Source organism: Microchirus variegatus, assembly GCF_963457635.1.
Source record: "Microchirus variegatus genome assembly, chromosome: 5".
Lineage (NCBI taxonomy): Eukaryota > Metazoa > Chordata > Actinopteri > Pleuronectiformes > Soleidae > Microchirus > Microchirus variegatus.
In genome coordinates, this window is record NC_139806.1 from 5,735,458 (window position 1) to 5,751,152 (window position 15,695).

At 42.4% G+C, this 15,695-nt stretch overlaps 1 protein-coding gene across 1 annotated transcript in view; it reads left to right on the plus strand.

Annotated features, from left to right (window-relative positions):
• Positions 1–13,645, plus strand: part of LOC310927087 (partitioning defective 3 homolog) — a gene marked incomplete at both ends in the record, with an annotated part of 292,124 nt that extends 278,479 nt beyond the window's left edge. The window contains 2 exons of the mRNA XM_083889330.1: positions 6,324–6,472; positions 13,249–13,645. Coding sequence (XP_083745456.1) covers positions 6,324–6,472; positions 13,249–13,645 — 546 coding nt within the window. The remainder of the gene's footprint in view (positions 1–6,323; positions 6,473–13,248) is intronic.
• Positions 13,646–15,695: the final 2,050 nt, after the last annotated feature.

Below are 15,695 nucleotides of genomic sequence, written 5' to 3' on the forward strand. Positions count from 1 at the left end.
TGTGTGTGTGTTCTTGTACTTGCGGCATACTGAGGACAGTGAGGGGTTTAACCAACAGAGTGAGGTAATTTTTACGGAGTGAGGACATTTTGGCCAGTCCTCACTTTGTTTTCATTGAAATCACTTCCTTTGGTTGCTATAACATGCTATACTCAATTTGTAAAAAAAATAAAATAAATTTGTTAAAATTTTGGACCAAAAAATTTGGTAAAATTTTGGACCAAAATGTTTTGGTAAAATTTTGGACCAAAATGTTTTGGTAAAATTTTGGACCAAAATGTTTTGGTAAAATTTTGGACCAAAATGTTTTGGTAAAATTTTGGACCAAAATGTTTTGGTCAACTTTTTTTTTTTTAAATTTTGCACCAAAAATTTTTGGGCACATTTTTTTAATAATTTTGGACGACATAGTATAGTGTCGCCGACGATCATCAAACACATCGATGGTTCAGTCCAGTTGGCAACACAAAGCCCCGTGTTAACGAACCCGTCGCATCACAGGATCCCTTTTGCCGTTTGGATCATCGTCCACATCGGCTCCGCTTAGGTAACGCTCCCACGACTGTTGGCAGCAGCCACCGAGGCCATAAATCAGCGCGATTATGTGGCCCGACCATCTCCAGAAACTTCTCCTCCTCGTATATATTGAGAAACCGAACACAAAACCAGTGTTGGTGTCGTGCCATAGCAATTACACGGATATATCTGTGAACGGCCATATGGAAGCACTCAGTGTGTTGTTTGTCACGGAGCGCGGGGGCCTCAGGTTCACCCCCTCACATCACACCTCCGCTGGAAACACGGCTCACAAAGTCGCTTTTCCACCCACTGAGATTCATTTGCCCCAAATTCTCTGTTGTTTTCTTAGCCGTCTCTGTTTAGCCACACACCTTCAGTCAATATCTCCTCCTGCTTGTGTTTACCATAGTTCGGGGGGAGCAGGGGAGGATTGTGGGTAGTGCGGTCTAATTCCATCAGAATGACTGATGCCTGCTCTCGCAGCAGCAGCAGCAGCAGCAGCAGCAGCAGCACACCGCGCTTTATTGCACTCATTTATACCACTGTGGGAGTGGAGGAGTTCATTCAATTGATGGCAGGGGGTTTAGAAGAGGGGAATAATATTGCCTGTTGTATTTTACGGCAACATTTTAATACAGCTATTATGTGGATTCCTTGAGGGTATTTTTTTCATCTTTTTCCTCTACAATCGCAGCGTTCAGGCACATGAGCCAACGTTCCCGACAGGAATATTCTCCTGTGAAAAATATCCGGAATGTAATTCACCCGTGGGCGATTTTTCAAATCAGATGTGGAATAAGCGAAGCGTGGGCGCCCTCCGCACACCACACCCTCACCCCACTTCCCTTTCTCTCTCTCAGGCCTCTGTCTGCCTGAACCTCTCTGTCATCCCAGCAGCCAGGCAGCGCCAATCAATCCCAGAGACGATTGCCTCCTCGGCTTGATTTGCTTCTAAAGGGGGGGAGTGTCTCTTTAGCGCCCTTAATTGTTTTACGGTCTCGTCGCCAACCGATGTCCACGGCGCTCCCTCCAGGCTCTTAATATGCTCCGCAGTCATGAACGTAATTAGATCGGCTTTGTGTTACAACTGATCCACGTACAATTATTGCACCCGCGTCGCTAATGAACATCAGGGGAGCGGGAGGAGTTGTGTGGTGACGCGTGGAGCTGAGCTCCTCTGTCTCTGTTTTGACGGAGACAAACCACTAGGCCTGTCACGATAACAAATTTTGCTGGACGATAAATTGTCTCAGAAATTATTGCGATAATCGATAATATTGTTGTTCTGAGATAATTTTCATCTAATACAATGATAATAGTATAATAATGCAGGTACACCTTTTCAAAGAGAAATAAACTTTTATTTTTAAAGAATATTTAACACTAGAACACAATAAATTAACAAACAAGCAAAAGCAATAAATAAAATGGGTTAGCTGCACTCTGCTGTGGTAGGCTATGCCAGGAGTCCCACCTCCACACACACCATGCGACTGACAAGTGACTGACATGAGGGTTCACTCATCGTTACTCTGGCTTTACACGGCAACGCTCCCGGGTGAAACAGACACAATTATATTTTATATTTATCTGATAAATATTTTATCAGATGTGCCTTTCGTTTAGACGGCGATGGCGTTTTTGGGGCTTAAAAACGCAAAAAAATGAACCCACCCTCCAGAGTGGAAATCTTAAAAACGCTCTGCTGTCGCGTTCCCGTCTGAAGGGTTGAAAACGCAAAAGTGTTTTCTGAGCTGCTCACACTGGCACGACGCTGTCTATCCTCCTGTACGCTGACGTCAGATCCATGTGCAGTACAGACAAACAACAACAAACATGTGGATTAGAATCCATCAGTCGCACATTCAAGTCTCCTTAGCTGCTCTGATACTGATCCAGGAGTCATTACAGCAATTACGCCGAGTCAATGTTTTGGTTTTCGACTGTGGGCGACTAGGCGCTACTAGAGAGAAGTAGAAGGAAGTTTCAGCGCATGCGCGCGCTCCTGCTGTTGTTGTATGGCAGTGCTTCACAGCGCCACCTAGCCACCTGGCATGCATACATCAAATTTCACACACTTTAGGACCCGAGAGAGAGAGGGAGAGCGAGAGAGACGGGGAAAACAAAAAAGCATGCAAATGGCATTTATCGCGGCCAGAAAAATTATCAAGCTCATTTTAATTATCGTGCGATTAATTGACTTATTGAATATCGCGACAGGCCTACAAAACACTCAAATAATTCTCATCTGTAAACCCTAATCCCAAACAAAGCAAATCTACTTTGTAACATCCACGCAGGAAAAGCATCATACTGTACTGTCAGTCTGTCACGTGTTCAGCACAAAGACGACCAGTGGCAAAGTCTACCAATTGAAAAAGTGTTGTGTTTTTTTTTCAAGTTTTTCAATGATGGGTCTCACTCCATTCATATAAATACAGATGTGGGTGATACCAATATGGCTGCCAAGTGGCAAGACTTTCATCAGCCAAACTTTCCTAAATATCAGTGATTATATTCAAGATAACAGACAATTTCATTGGTTACTTTGAAATAAAAAGAATATGAATTAAATAGCAACTTCAGGAAAATCAACTAAGAGGATCAGTCACTTCATCAGGAAGTGAGCTGAAGCTCATGATCCCACAAAACCAGCTCTTGTGTTATTGTTAAACCCCCCTGGTGACAGAAATGTCACACTGTGTGCTTCAAGACATGGTCGGTTAGTTAGTTATTTAGTTAGTGAGAGTTTAGTGAGTTCTCTCCAACTTTACCGCATAACAGTTGTTTGTTTTCATTCTGTGTAAATAACTGAATTTAGGTCAAATGTGAATATATACACAAAAGATGATGACATGAACTCTGTAGCTTTAGTTTAGTCACATGTGTTAATGAGGACACAGTAAGGGTTAGTGTATTAATGTGTAATTAATGTGTATAAATGACGACAGTAAATTGGTAAATGAAAGGTCTGATTATGACAAATAATGACACACTTGAGTTTGGAGTTACCAAAATCAGAAATTTAAGCAAATTTAGGTATTTATTTTGTAAAATATTTGTTTGTGAATAAATAATTTTGCACATAGGATAACAGAGTTCATGATGTGTTGAAGAGAGCGTTATCTTCTGTGTCAACATAGCAGCAACTAACATCTTTAAGGGTGTCGTCTCCTTCATTAACACCCACTAACGTCTCCATCACGTCTCATTGTCACTGTAATCCTGCACCTGAGTCTCCAGCATGGCCCCTCCCCCTTTGTGTGTGTGTGTGTGACTCACCTTCACTTTGACCTGACTGGAGAGCGAGCGTTGGCTCGTGTCTGCCTGACTAAACTGACGGTAAGTGTCTGTGGTTTAAACTTGGGTGGAGGTTGAGGTGTTGATGCTGGTTGTGATGTGATTTTCATGCCTTAAATTGTAAGTGAGGGATAAATGTTGTTTTACTTGAGTTTGTTTTTAAAGACGACCTTTATTTTGTTCATCTGGGAACATCGCTTATATATGTACAGTATACATATATATATATATATTTGCTTTTTCCTTGAGTTAAATGCAACCTTTCCAACGTAAGAACTTTAACAAGTTTCGTGATGAGTATTTAGTAAAAGATAGCTTTGCAAAATGCATTATAGACATATTTATCCGTCAAATCTCTGCTTTAATTTCAGATTTAGACATAAAGTGCTGGTTTATAATGGTTAATACACCAGTGTGCAGAAGCTCTTAAGCTGAAACGATATTTTAATGCGAAATATGACTGTTATTGTAATCAAATGTACTGTTTTGCCAAAAAAAATGGGAAAAAAAATAAGCCCATTATTATTTGTTGATTTGTTGTTATTTACTTAACATTCCCGATCAGATATATTGGTTTTAGTGGTTGAGCTCAAATTTAAAAAAGTGAATTTATATATATTAAGATTTCTCATTTTTATGACAGGTGGTCTAATAGATTTATTTAATCACAATCTGTTGATGGACTGTATCTAAGCAACAGGATGAAAATCACAACATCTGTCTGCTCTGATTCTAACTTTATTCATATTTATCTGTAACGTTTGTGCGATTGAATGTGCGCTTTTCAGGTTTTATCGTGAAACATTAATTACAGCTCATCAATGCGATCGTACGACGGAATAAATCTCATTTATTGACCCTTTAAACTCACTCACATAGAGCAGATACAGAACAGAACCCTGGCGCCGAGCGTCACAAGCCTCAAACCTCTCCACTTGAGCGACGTGGCTGTTTAAAGGGTAACAAAGCAGTATTTATTTCACTGTGTTCAGTCGCAGAGCTGCAGAACCAGAAGACTTTTTCTGTCTCTGCAGCTTCGACTCGCCTGCGCCGATATCTGCTCGTGCAGACGCCGAAGCCAAGTGTGAAATTTCCGCTGTGAATGGGATCGAGTCCGTGCTGCTGACGGCGATGAAAACCACACTGAGTTAATACTTTGGAGAAAAAAAAAAAAGATCCTTCCCCCCCGGCCCTTTGAGAATGGATTTACATGCTTTATTGAAAAAAAGACTGACACGGTGAATTACACTGTGGATATAATACATGAGATTTTATTCCATTCACAATCTCATTGAAGAGGGAATCAATGTAAACATCAACGCGCACACGATTGTTCAAAAGTTTGGGGTCACCTGTACGATGTTTTTGTGTTTTTGTCCATTAAGAGTCACACTTTTATTCATCAAAAGAGTTGCAAAATGAATCGAAAATATAGTCAAGACAGTGACACGATTAGAAATAATGATTTTTATTCACAATAATCATTTTGAACAAGGGTTTTCTAATCATCCAATAGCCTTCTGGCACGATAAGCAAACACAATGTACCAATAGAACACTGGAAATGGGCCTCTATACAGATATTCCATTAAAAACAGACATTTGCAGCTAGAATAGTCGTTTACCACATCAACAATGTATAGAGTGTATTTATGATTCATTTAAAGCGGAACTAGACCGGAAGTTCCTATTAACGCTGTTTTTTTAGTGTGTATCTGCGTCATTACCTTGTTTATGAAGCCCTGAAGGTTCTAAACAAACAGTTCAGCCACTGCTGAGAACGATGTGTTTTATTGTAATCTCGGGCTCAGTGAGATCTCTGAAAAAACCCGGTCCGGTTACGTAAACAACGGTTCTCCTGAACAGCAGATCCTCCTGCTCCGGGCACTAGTCTGGGCACATCCGGTTGCGTACATTGAACCGCAGAAGAAGAATAACGTCCGTTGTGGAGGTGTTTCACGAGCGACAGTGTCTTCTGACTCCGGTTTAAAGTCATAAAAGGGACTGCGGCGGGGAGTCGTGATGAAGCTATTTTTAAACACTGTTAAAACAATGTTTTGATAATGAGGAGCAGTGCATCCACCGTTCCAGAGGGGGGCGCTGCGCTTCTGAGAACGGATGTGCTGGATAGTACTGGCCAATCACAAGACTCTGTCTTCTGGGGGTGAAAGTTCACTCTGAAATCTCGCAGCAGAAAAACACCGTCAGAAAAGAGGATTTCTATCGGCTCGTTTACAGCAACTAGGAGGTTTTTGACCATAAAAACAAGTTAATGTATGTAAGTAGACCTCCATAACTAACATTGATGTGCAACAGGACCACTCTATGTGACCTTTAATGTTATATTCATTGGAAAAAAGCGATTTTCATTCTAAAAATAAGGACATTTCTAAGTGACCCCAAACTTTTTAACAGTATGTAGCTGGAAGATGAATGTGTTTGTAACCACGACGACGATGATGACGATGATGCTAACGATGATGCTAACCTGTCACTACCTCCCAGTCAAACATCAGCAGCAGCAGCGCTGACCTGAGTGGCTACAGTCAGCCTGGGCGTCACTCTGTGTCTGTGGAGGTTCAGATGCAGCGGCAGCGACAGGAGGAGAGAGACTCGTTCGCCCAGGCACAACGACAGTACAGCTCCTTACCGAGGTAAGATAAGCGTGTGTGTGTGTGTGTGTGTGTGTGTGTGTGTGTGTGTGTGTGTGTGTGAACACAGAGTATTTTGACTACTTTCTTCCATTAGGGAACACATATTCACCATTAGCCAGGTGCTTACTAACGTGCATATAAGTCGCATACTAGCCCTTTATTAGTCAATATTAAGCACGTATTAACACCTTATGTAGGAAAAATCTTAATTCATTCATGTCGTAATAGAGAATAAGGTGTTAATATGTGTGCTTAATATTTACTAATAAAGGGCTAGTATGCGACTTATAATGGATAACGGTGAATATGTGTTACCCTTTAAACGTATCATATATACAGAGGCTATATGAATGAGTGTCTTATATCCCATTTATTCAGCACAACCTGTACGATCTGATGGAAAAAATTTAAAATATTCACCAAATATATAAACACGTCTTAGCAAAAAGTAAAAAAATTTTTTTTAAATCGGATAGAATTTTTGGAAATTTGGAAACACAGTCACAGTTCAGTTAGTTTTAATGAACAAAAAGGAAAATAAAAACACGCCTATTTTTGTGGCTTCTGCACAATCGTCGCTGCTTTATATAAGTGTGTGTCATCTGTGTGTGCGTGCGTGTGTGTGCGTGTGTGCGTGCCAGGATTGATTATGATGTGTTTGATGTATGTTTGTGTCTGTGACAATCAATATGTGTGTGTGTGTGTGTGTGTGTGTGTGTGTGTCAAACTCATTGCCAAAGCCTTATGACAGTATTGATGCAGGATTATATATAACATCCAAGTAAGAAACAGTGGCACAGGTGCTCAGCTTCAAACCACACACACACACACACACAGACAGATGTGACATGATTGTTTTCCTCTTCCTTAATGTGATTCTCTTTGATCTGCATGATGTGACCGTGTCTGTGTTCCAGGAATCGTGTTCATGGTGTAACAGCGACAAATAATCAAAAGTAGAGGAAACACAGAAGCTCACATCAGCATATATTCTGAGATTAAAGAGTGTTGATTTCTAAAGATTTCATCAAAATCTGTCCTTTACTTTACAAACCCGACCAAAAACAACACCGTGAGTTCATTTCAACAGGTTTTTGTTGCTGTAAACCAGTAGCATTTTCTTTTTCTTTATTTATTTTTCCTCTATTATCTGATTTAGTGTTTGGTCAAAAAAGAAAGTATCCAAAAAAAAAAAAAAATCCCAAACCCTAACATGCCGACGTCTTCAAGCGTCTGGTTTTGTCCACAAATCAAAGACGTTCATGTTACTGTCATGAGGAGGCAAAACAAACACGACATATTCACATTTAAGAGCCTGAAATCAGTATAAATCCCATTAAAGGGATTAGAATTAGAATTAGAATGAGTTCATTTAGCACACAGATGAATTAGTAAGAGTAAGAATTTGACATCTAGTGCATTCATTTGAATCACAATAGATTAGGATTCATTTGTTGCTGGAATAATTGTTGCAGCTTTAATCTTATTTGAATGCAAACGTGATTTAAAGGTGCCATATGTAAGAATGTGGCCAAAAACAGTTACTACATTCAAATTCAAAATACAGAGGTCTTTTAGGTTTCGTTTTCTGACGTAACTGGCAACCCGTGGTTGCTCGGCAGCTGAGACTCTACTGACTGCAATGATTGGTAGACGGCGGTAGGTGGCGCCACATGCCAAAACATGATTTCAAAACATAAACATGATTTGCAGTCTGCAAAATATTTATTTTAATGCAAATATTTTGTCTGTACTGTTGTTGTTGGTGAGTTCAGTTTGTTATATGAACATTATTCCTGAGTCTCTGTGACATATTAGGAGGATTTTATGGCCAGTTGCTTTAGATTTATTACATAATGCACCATTAAAGGTCAAGTATGTATGAGATAAACAAAAGATGACTCCTTTTCCCAAATTGAGAAAACTACGGTGGCCTTTTTAGACCAGAAATCACCGTTTCTGCTTCCGAATGTTGAAGCTGCTGTCGACTCATGACCTCCAGTCCGTATATAAAAGGCTTATTCTGAAAACGAAAATGATTATAGATTTAAACGACCGCACTGACGTTTGCCAGTAAACCTTCCTCGTGATACTCAGCGGTCCTGTAAAACTAACAACGATAAAGACATAAAAGTTTATTTTTCTTCCCCTTGAATCCGTCCGACTGTGACCAGCATCTAATTACTTCTTCAAACTCTCTCTCGCAGGCCAAACCAAGCAGAGCCGAACCCCAGTGTAAATCAGAAGCCAGGCACTTTACCTTACGTGTACGACGTTAAATACGTTATCTTCTATTACTTCACCATCACACTTTAATCCACTGTTACCGACATAAATCCCTTCCTTGATAAATATTGCAGGCAGCGTCGCTGAAAGATTAATGAAGCGCCGTCTCACTCCGCCGCTCACAGCCAACATCCTGTGGCCTCCTCCCCTGCACTTTCCCACTAATTCCATTAAGAAACTGTTCTGTTTGGATAAACGCGGCTGCGCTAACTCATGTTTGACTTGGAACGCTCCGCCGTATGAGGTCAGAGGCTGCGGCGCGGAGTCAATGTGGCGTCGAGGCCGATCTTTGCCTCTGACGGGAGTCGTACGTTGCCCCCCGCGTTAGCAAACCAGGGTGAAATATTTTCTCCTCCCGGAGAGTCGTGGTTAACGGCGGCGGCGTTCCTTCGCAAAAACGGCTTTGGTTTTAGATAAAGGTCACTTCCGCGCGAGACCCTTCGCTAAACAAGGAGCCGTGAGTGATCATCACCATTATGTTATAGATAATCTGACACCAAAGAAAAATGTATGAAGTTGAAAGGTTTAATACTGAAATACTGTTAACTAGAAAAGCACTCGGAGAGCGCAGACCTCCGCCAAGGCAACACTGTCTCCCACAAAATAGCATTAAAAAATAGTGATAGCGTTTACGGGTCAGGCTCAAAATGTAATTACTAGTTTGTGGTCCTATTGTGGACATTTCCTGAAAATTTCATCCAAATCCGGCCGCGACTTTTAGAGTTATGTTGCTAACGGACAAATTCATGGCGAAAATATATACTTCGTACATAAAAGAAAACGTATATAAACTTAGTAAAAAAATATATACATGACACTGTAAATAACTTACATGATACATTATAAACAAAATGTAAAGTGTAGATGCTAAATAGGTTTCTTGGGCACACTAAACCAGGCGATTCCGCATCAGCACCTTTTAAGCACTGCTTCTACTAGTTAGCGTTAGCATCAGCTAGCGTTCTGACGCTAATGTTAGCAGCTGTTCAAGTCTATGTCCCTGTACGTTAGACAAAGTAACAGTTCAATAACAGCAGTTGTTGTTTAAGGGGGACAAGGATTTTGGCTGGTTACTGATACATTTATGCTAAATTTTAGTATAAACAGGCCTCGGGCTCCGAGTGTCGGGGGCCCCATATCGGTTCAGAGCCCCCTATCGGCTCGGGGCCCCGAGCCGTTGCAGCCTTTGCTCTCTGCACATCTCCTTCTTCTTCTTTGTTTTTAAATCATCTGTCACGCTCCGTGTGCCGTGTACAGAATGCAGAGGACAGAATAGATCTTGCTGTATTTACCACACATGTACATGTACCCGATGCCCCCCCTAAACCCCCCCCCACCCCTTTGGCACCACAGCAGATAGAGTGATCTGGTTTGCATTTCTCTGCAGGGAGGCACACCAGGCTTTGGCCTCTTTGTCAACATATGAAATGAAATCAGATTGGTAGCCTTCCTTCCTCTGAAAATTGGAATCAGTCAACCGTGCAGAAGGATAAACTCGGGGTATATTCTCCCTCTATCTCCGCGATCGACGAGCGTCTCCATTCCCAGCAGCAGTTCAATCTCCCTCCGTAAGAATAAATACACAAAAAAAACGCAAACAGAGAAATAATGCGATTTCTTCACCGCTGCCTGATAAACCTGATAATTATGCGCGACTCACAGTCAGAAGCCCATTGATGTTCCTTCTCTGTGTCTCTGCTCGTGTTTTCGCTTCAGCCTCGAGATTAACGGTTGGAGACGCTCATGCATGTCACATGGACACACACACACACCTGTGGTTTTCATGACTTCAGGGGACTTTGCATTGACTTACATTCATTTCCTGGAGACTTACTCTAACCTTAACCATAATTACGACTGGCCTAACCCCAACCCTTACCCTTGGGACATTGCATTGACTTACATCTAATTCCTGGACACTCTATCCTTAACCATATTTACTACTGGCCTAACCCTAACCTGAATCCCAACCCTAACCCTTACCCTAACCCTTGGGACATTGCATTGACTTACTCTAGAGACTTAATCTAACCTTAATCTTATTTACTACTAGTCTAACCCCAACTCTAACCCTTACCCAGGGCACATTGCATTGACTTACATCCATTTCCTAAAGACTTACTCTGTCCTTAACCATAATTACTTCTGGCAGAACCCCAACCATTACCCTAACCCTTACCTAGGGGACATTGCATCGACTTACATTAATTTCCAGGAGATTTACTCTAACCTTAATCTTATTTACTACTAGTCTAACCCCAACCCTAACCCTTACCCAGGGGACATTGCATTGACTTACATTCATTTCCTGGAGACTGTCCTTAACCATAATTACTACTGGCCTAACCCTAACCCGAATCCCAACCCTAACCCTAACCCTAACTCTTGGGACATTGCATTGACTTACATCCATTTCCTGGACACTTACTCGAACCTTAACCATATTTACTTCTGGCCTAACCCGAAACCCAACCCCAATCCTTACCCTTGGGCAATTTGCATCGACTTACATTCATTTCCAGGAGATTTACTCTAACCTTAATCTTATTTACTACTAGTCTAACCCCAACCCTAACCCTTACCCAGGGGACATTGCATTGATTTACATTCATTTCCTGGAGACAACCCTTAACCATAATTACTACTGGCCTAACCCCAACCCTAACCCTTGGGACATTGCATTGACTTACATTCATTTCCTGGACACTTACTCGAACCTTAACCATATTTACTACTCAGCTAACCCTAACCCCAACATGAAACCCAAACCTAACCCTTACCCTTGGGACATTGCATTGACTTACATTCATTTCCAGGAGACTTACTCTAACCTTAACCATACTTACTACTGGCCTAACCCTAACTCTACCCTCAACCTAACCTTAAAACATATCTTCCTCGTAAAAAAATGTAGTCATTTACGTTATGGGGGACTTGCTTTTTGTCCCCACATGGAAGACAAGTCCCCATCACCATGTGAGTGTGTAAACAGGTTTAGGTCCCCACAACATTAGTAAAACATGGGCGCACACATTACACACACATTACACACACACACACACACACACACACACACACACACACACACACACACACACACACACACACACACACACACACACACACACACACACACACACTCTGACACAAAGAGTCCAACCAAGCAGAACTGAGAGGTGATGTCACACACGTGGAACCCGTCTTCCTGGTAAAGGGCAGGACAGACCCGCAGCAGCATGACAGCCGACTGTGTCTTGCAGACACTTGTGTCAGGTGTCAAATATCAGCCTGAGCAAATCCTTCGATGACAAACCCCCCACACACACCCCCTCTCTCACTGCAAAAGGTCTGCTATTACTTTCTGTCAGATCCAATGGTTGTTTCTGTCTGTCTCCAAATGGGCCTAATGGGCTGGAAGGGGACTTTGACATGGTTAGGTGTCCCTGTATGTTGTTACCGTGGGCTGGAGCTCGGCCCAGAGGCACTTTGTGATCCTGTAATGGTGCCTTGTTTTCATTCAATGTGATGTCTTGGTTACCGCGCCCCAGGCAGGCAGTATGCGCCGTGTGTTTTTTGGATCAAATGAATCCAGATATTAATGCGTCTCCCGTGAGGTAACCAGATTTTAATAACGACAAAAAAAAACGATGTTACTGGAAATGTTTTCTTTCCAGGACGAGTTTCAAAAGGCAACAAACGTGAGAGCATTCGTTGGCACGCGTTAGCGAACGTCAACAATGGTGATTGCGCCGTGTAATCGCGACAGAAAATCAGCGATATCTGCATTTCTATTAGTCGCCGCTTTTAGCCGCGCTATTTTCTTGGCCGCTGAAGCGGGAATTTTTGAAGAAGAATGACTTGACTGGTTTTCAGTACAAAGGAACGACTTTATTCTGTGTCCAAATGGAAACGGCATTCACTCGGTATCTTGTGTTTCATGCAGGTGTGCTGATAATGACGCAAAACTGGCTCTGAGTTCAAATTACTTCTGTGTTTTGTTGCCCGAACAACAATAACACACCTGTAACTGAAAGAAACATGGAAATCTGAGTCAAAACTCGTGAATATTGGTTTAAAAATACGATTAATAAAAGCAAAATATAGACTTTTTCTTCAGTCATTCAAAAGCATCCTGTAATAATAAATAAACCACTGTAAATGTGGCATGACCGAGTGTTTAAATGACGCCAGGCTTGACGTCATGTTAACGTGCCACTGCAGTCCGACTGTAGGCGCGCTAACCGGCGCCAAAGGAGATCACGTTTACCAGTTAGCTACGTTAGCTCCTTTAGCGCTGGTTAGCGCGCCTTCAGTCGAACTGCAGCGGTCTGTTTATTAAAGCGCTACAAATAACCAGCATACCTGTGTTACTGCGTATGTGCGCGTCTGTTTTTAAAGGTTAGCGTTACTTTCGAGACTCATTTTACGTAAAACACGATCTCAAAAAATGTAAACGCATCTCACATCTTCTATTTGTTATCCTGTACCAGGCAACCCAGGAAAAACCCGAGCTCCGTTTCCCAGGACTCGTGGGATAAGTCGTACCAGCCGGGGGAGGTTTTCCAGACGGCCAAGGACAACCCCAGGTACTCCAGCTACCAGGGCTCCAGGAACGGCTTCCCAGCTGCGGTCGGAGTCAACGCCAGAGTCCTGCTGGAGGCGCAGGAGCTCCTGAGGCAGGAGCAGCGGCGCCGGGAGCAGGAAGCCAAAGGGAAGCTAATGCAAGAGAGCAACAGCAGCTACGACGGCGGCTACTCGCGCGCCGCTCACCTGAAGGAGCCGGCCTCCCCGAAGGGTCCGTACCGCCACGACGTGCCGCCTTCGCCTTCACAGCTAGCGAGGCTCAACAGGTTAGGATCAGAGAAGGGACGACTTTTTTATTCTTGAGGAGTATTTTATTATTTTTTTAGGATTGACGGACAAATGAGCTAAAGTACGGACGCTACAAATCCTGACAAACCTCCAGGTGGTGTCATCGTCAAAGTGTGCTCCGCGTTCTGACCTTTGCTGGTCGTCACTCCACCCGACAGATTTGAGTGCCTTCTCTGCATTCACCAACAGGAGGCTCGGTCGTCCGAAGCCGTCACGTAACTGACAATCAAAAGGCGAGTGAGAGGCCCTTCATGACGAGGTACAACGAGGTTTCAAGATCGAGTGTGTGTTTTCATGGCTTTACAGAGTGTCCTGTGGATGGCTCTCACCACCCCCAACCCCCCGCCCCCCACCACCGCCTTTTTTGTTCACTAAAGTTCCAACATGCAGCCTCTACAAACCGCCGCGGGTCGTCACTCTGCGTTCTCGTCTTCTCTCACACGAAACACAGTCCCCGGGGATACGACGAGGCACAGTGTGCGAAAAAGAATCGGGGCGAAATGTGTGTGTTATTAATAAAAAAAAAAAAAAAAGAAAGAAAAAAGAAAGAGCTCCGCTCATAAATGATTCATATCATGTGTTATCTCTGTGAGGGAGACCCAAGCAGAGAGGGGGGGGGGGGGGGAGCCAGCTCTGATCCTGTGCCTGGCTCCCCTGCACTGCTCTGGGCTTGACTCGCTGGCCTGTCTCTCTCTCTCTCTCTCTCTCTCTCTCTCTCTGGAGCTCTGGCATTCATCCTGCCCTCGCTGTCGCCTTCTCTGTTCATTACTCTCCGTTCTTTTACCTTTCCCTTCACCTCCTGCCTTCCCCTCATCTCAGCTCACACCTCCCTCCTCCTCCTCTTCCTCCTCCTCCTCCTCCTCCTCGTCTTCCTCCGTCTCGTCTCTCGAGTCGAGCTCTGCACTGAATTTTTCATCACGAGCCACCTGCTGCCTGCCTGAGCCAAAGACAAGCTGCCACCAGAGGCACAGACAGAGGCCCCGGCTTCTGACATAAAGAGAGGAATAAAAAAAGAGCAAGAAGGAGCAGCAGAATAAAGATTGGTAGAGAGACAATGATTCTCCCAGTGTGAGATTAGCTGGAGCTTTTCTCCGCTTTTAACAAAAGGCAAAATTGTCTTCGGGATTTAATTGCTTTCGATTGCTGTAATTGCTTTATCTTCTTTTCTACCTTTGAAAGCGTTTGGGCGACACTCAGTGCTTCACAGTGATTTGAAAAGAGGCAGCAGGTAGGGGTTCTATCTCGGGTTTTTTTTTAAAAAAAGAAGCAGCAGCATTTAATGGATGAGCTGACTTCTTTTTTTTGTTAAAGTAGGTTTAAGGAGAATTCAGTGAGGATTTCTGACTTGACTTTTCTGATGGTTGTGGTTTCATTTGCGCAGGTTTTGAGGTTTTGTCGACGGTGTTTTACAGATTTTTGTCAAGAGTTTATTCTGAGGAGGTTTAAAGGAGACATATTATACAAAATCAACTTTTATATACTATATATAATACTTATATTTGGGACTCTGGAGGCCCTGTGAGCAGGCAAAGTGTAAAAATAGATAACTCACATGTTTTTGTGGTCCGCCTCAGTCAAAGTACAGGAGATAAAACACGATGTTGACTTCCGCACTCATTGCTACGTCACAATGAGACATTCCTGGATTTATTGCAGGTGAGGGCAATAGTGTCTGGAACAGCGGGAGTCCATGAAGAGTTCTATTCTTGGCTGCACAGTGCAGCACAGAGTTCTACACAAACTCTTAGCTTTTTTTTCCCTATCCTATCACTTTTTTGTCAAATTTAGGACAAATTTTTTTTTTAGTTTTTCGTCAAATTTGGACATAATCTTTTTTTAAACTTTTTTGTCAAATTTTTTCCTTTTTTTTTTTTACCTTATTTTTTACTTTTTTTGTCAAATTTTGTCAAATTGTTCTTTATTGACTCATTTTTTTTCAAATTTTGGACAATTTTTTTTAACTTCTCTGTCAATTTTTGGACGACATACTATAGTATGACTTTTTTGTCCAATTTTGGAGAATGTTTTTTTTTTAGTTTTTCGTCAAATTTTGTCAAATTTTTCT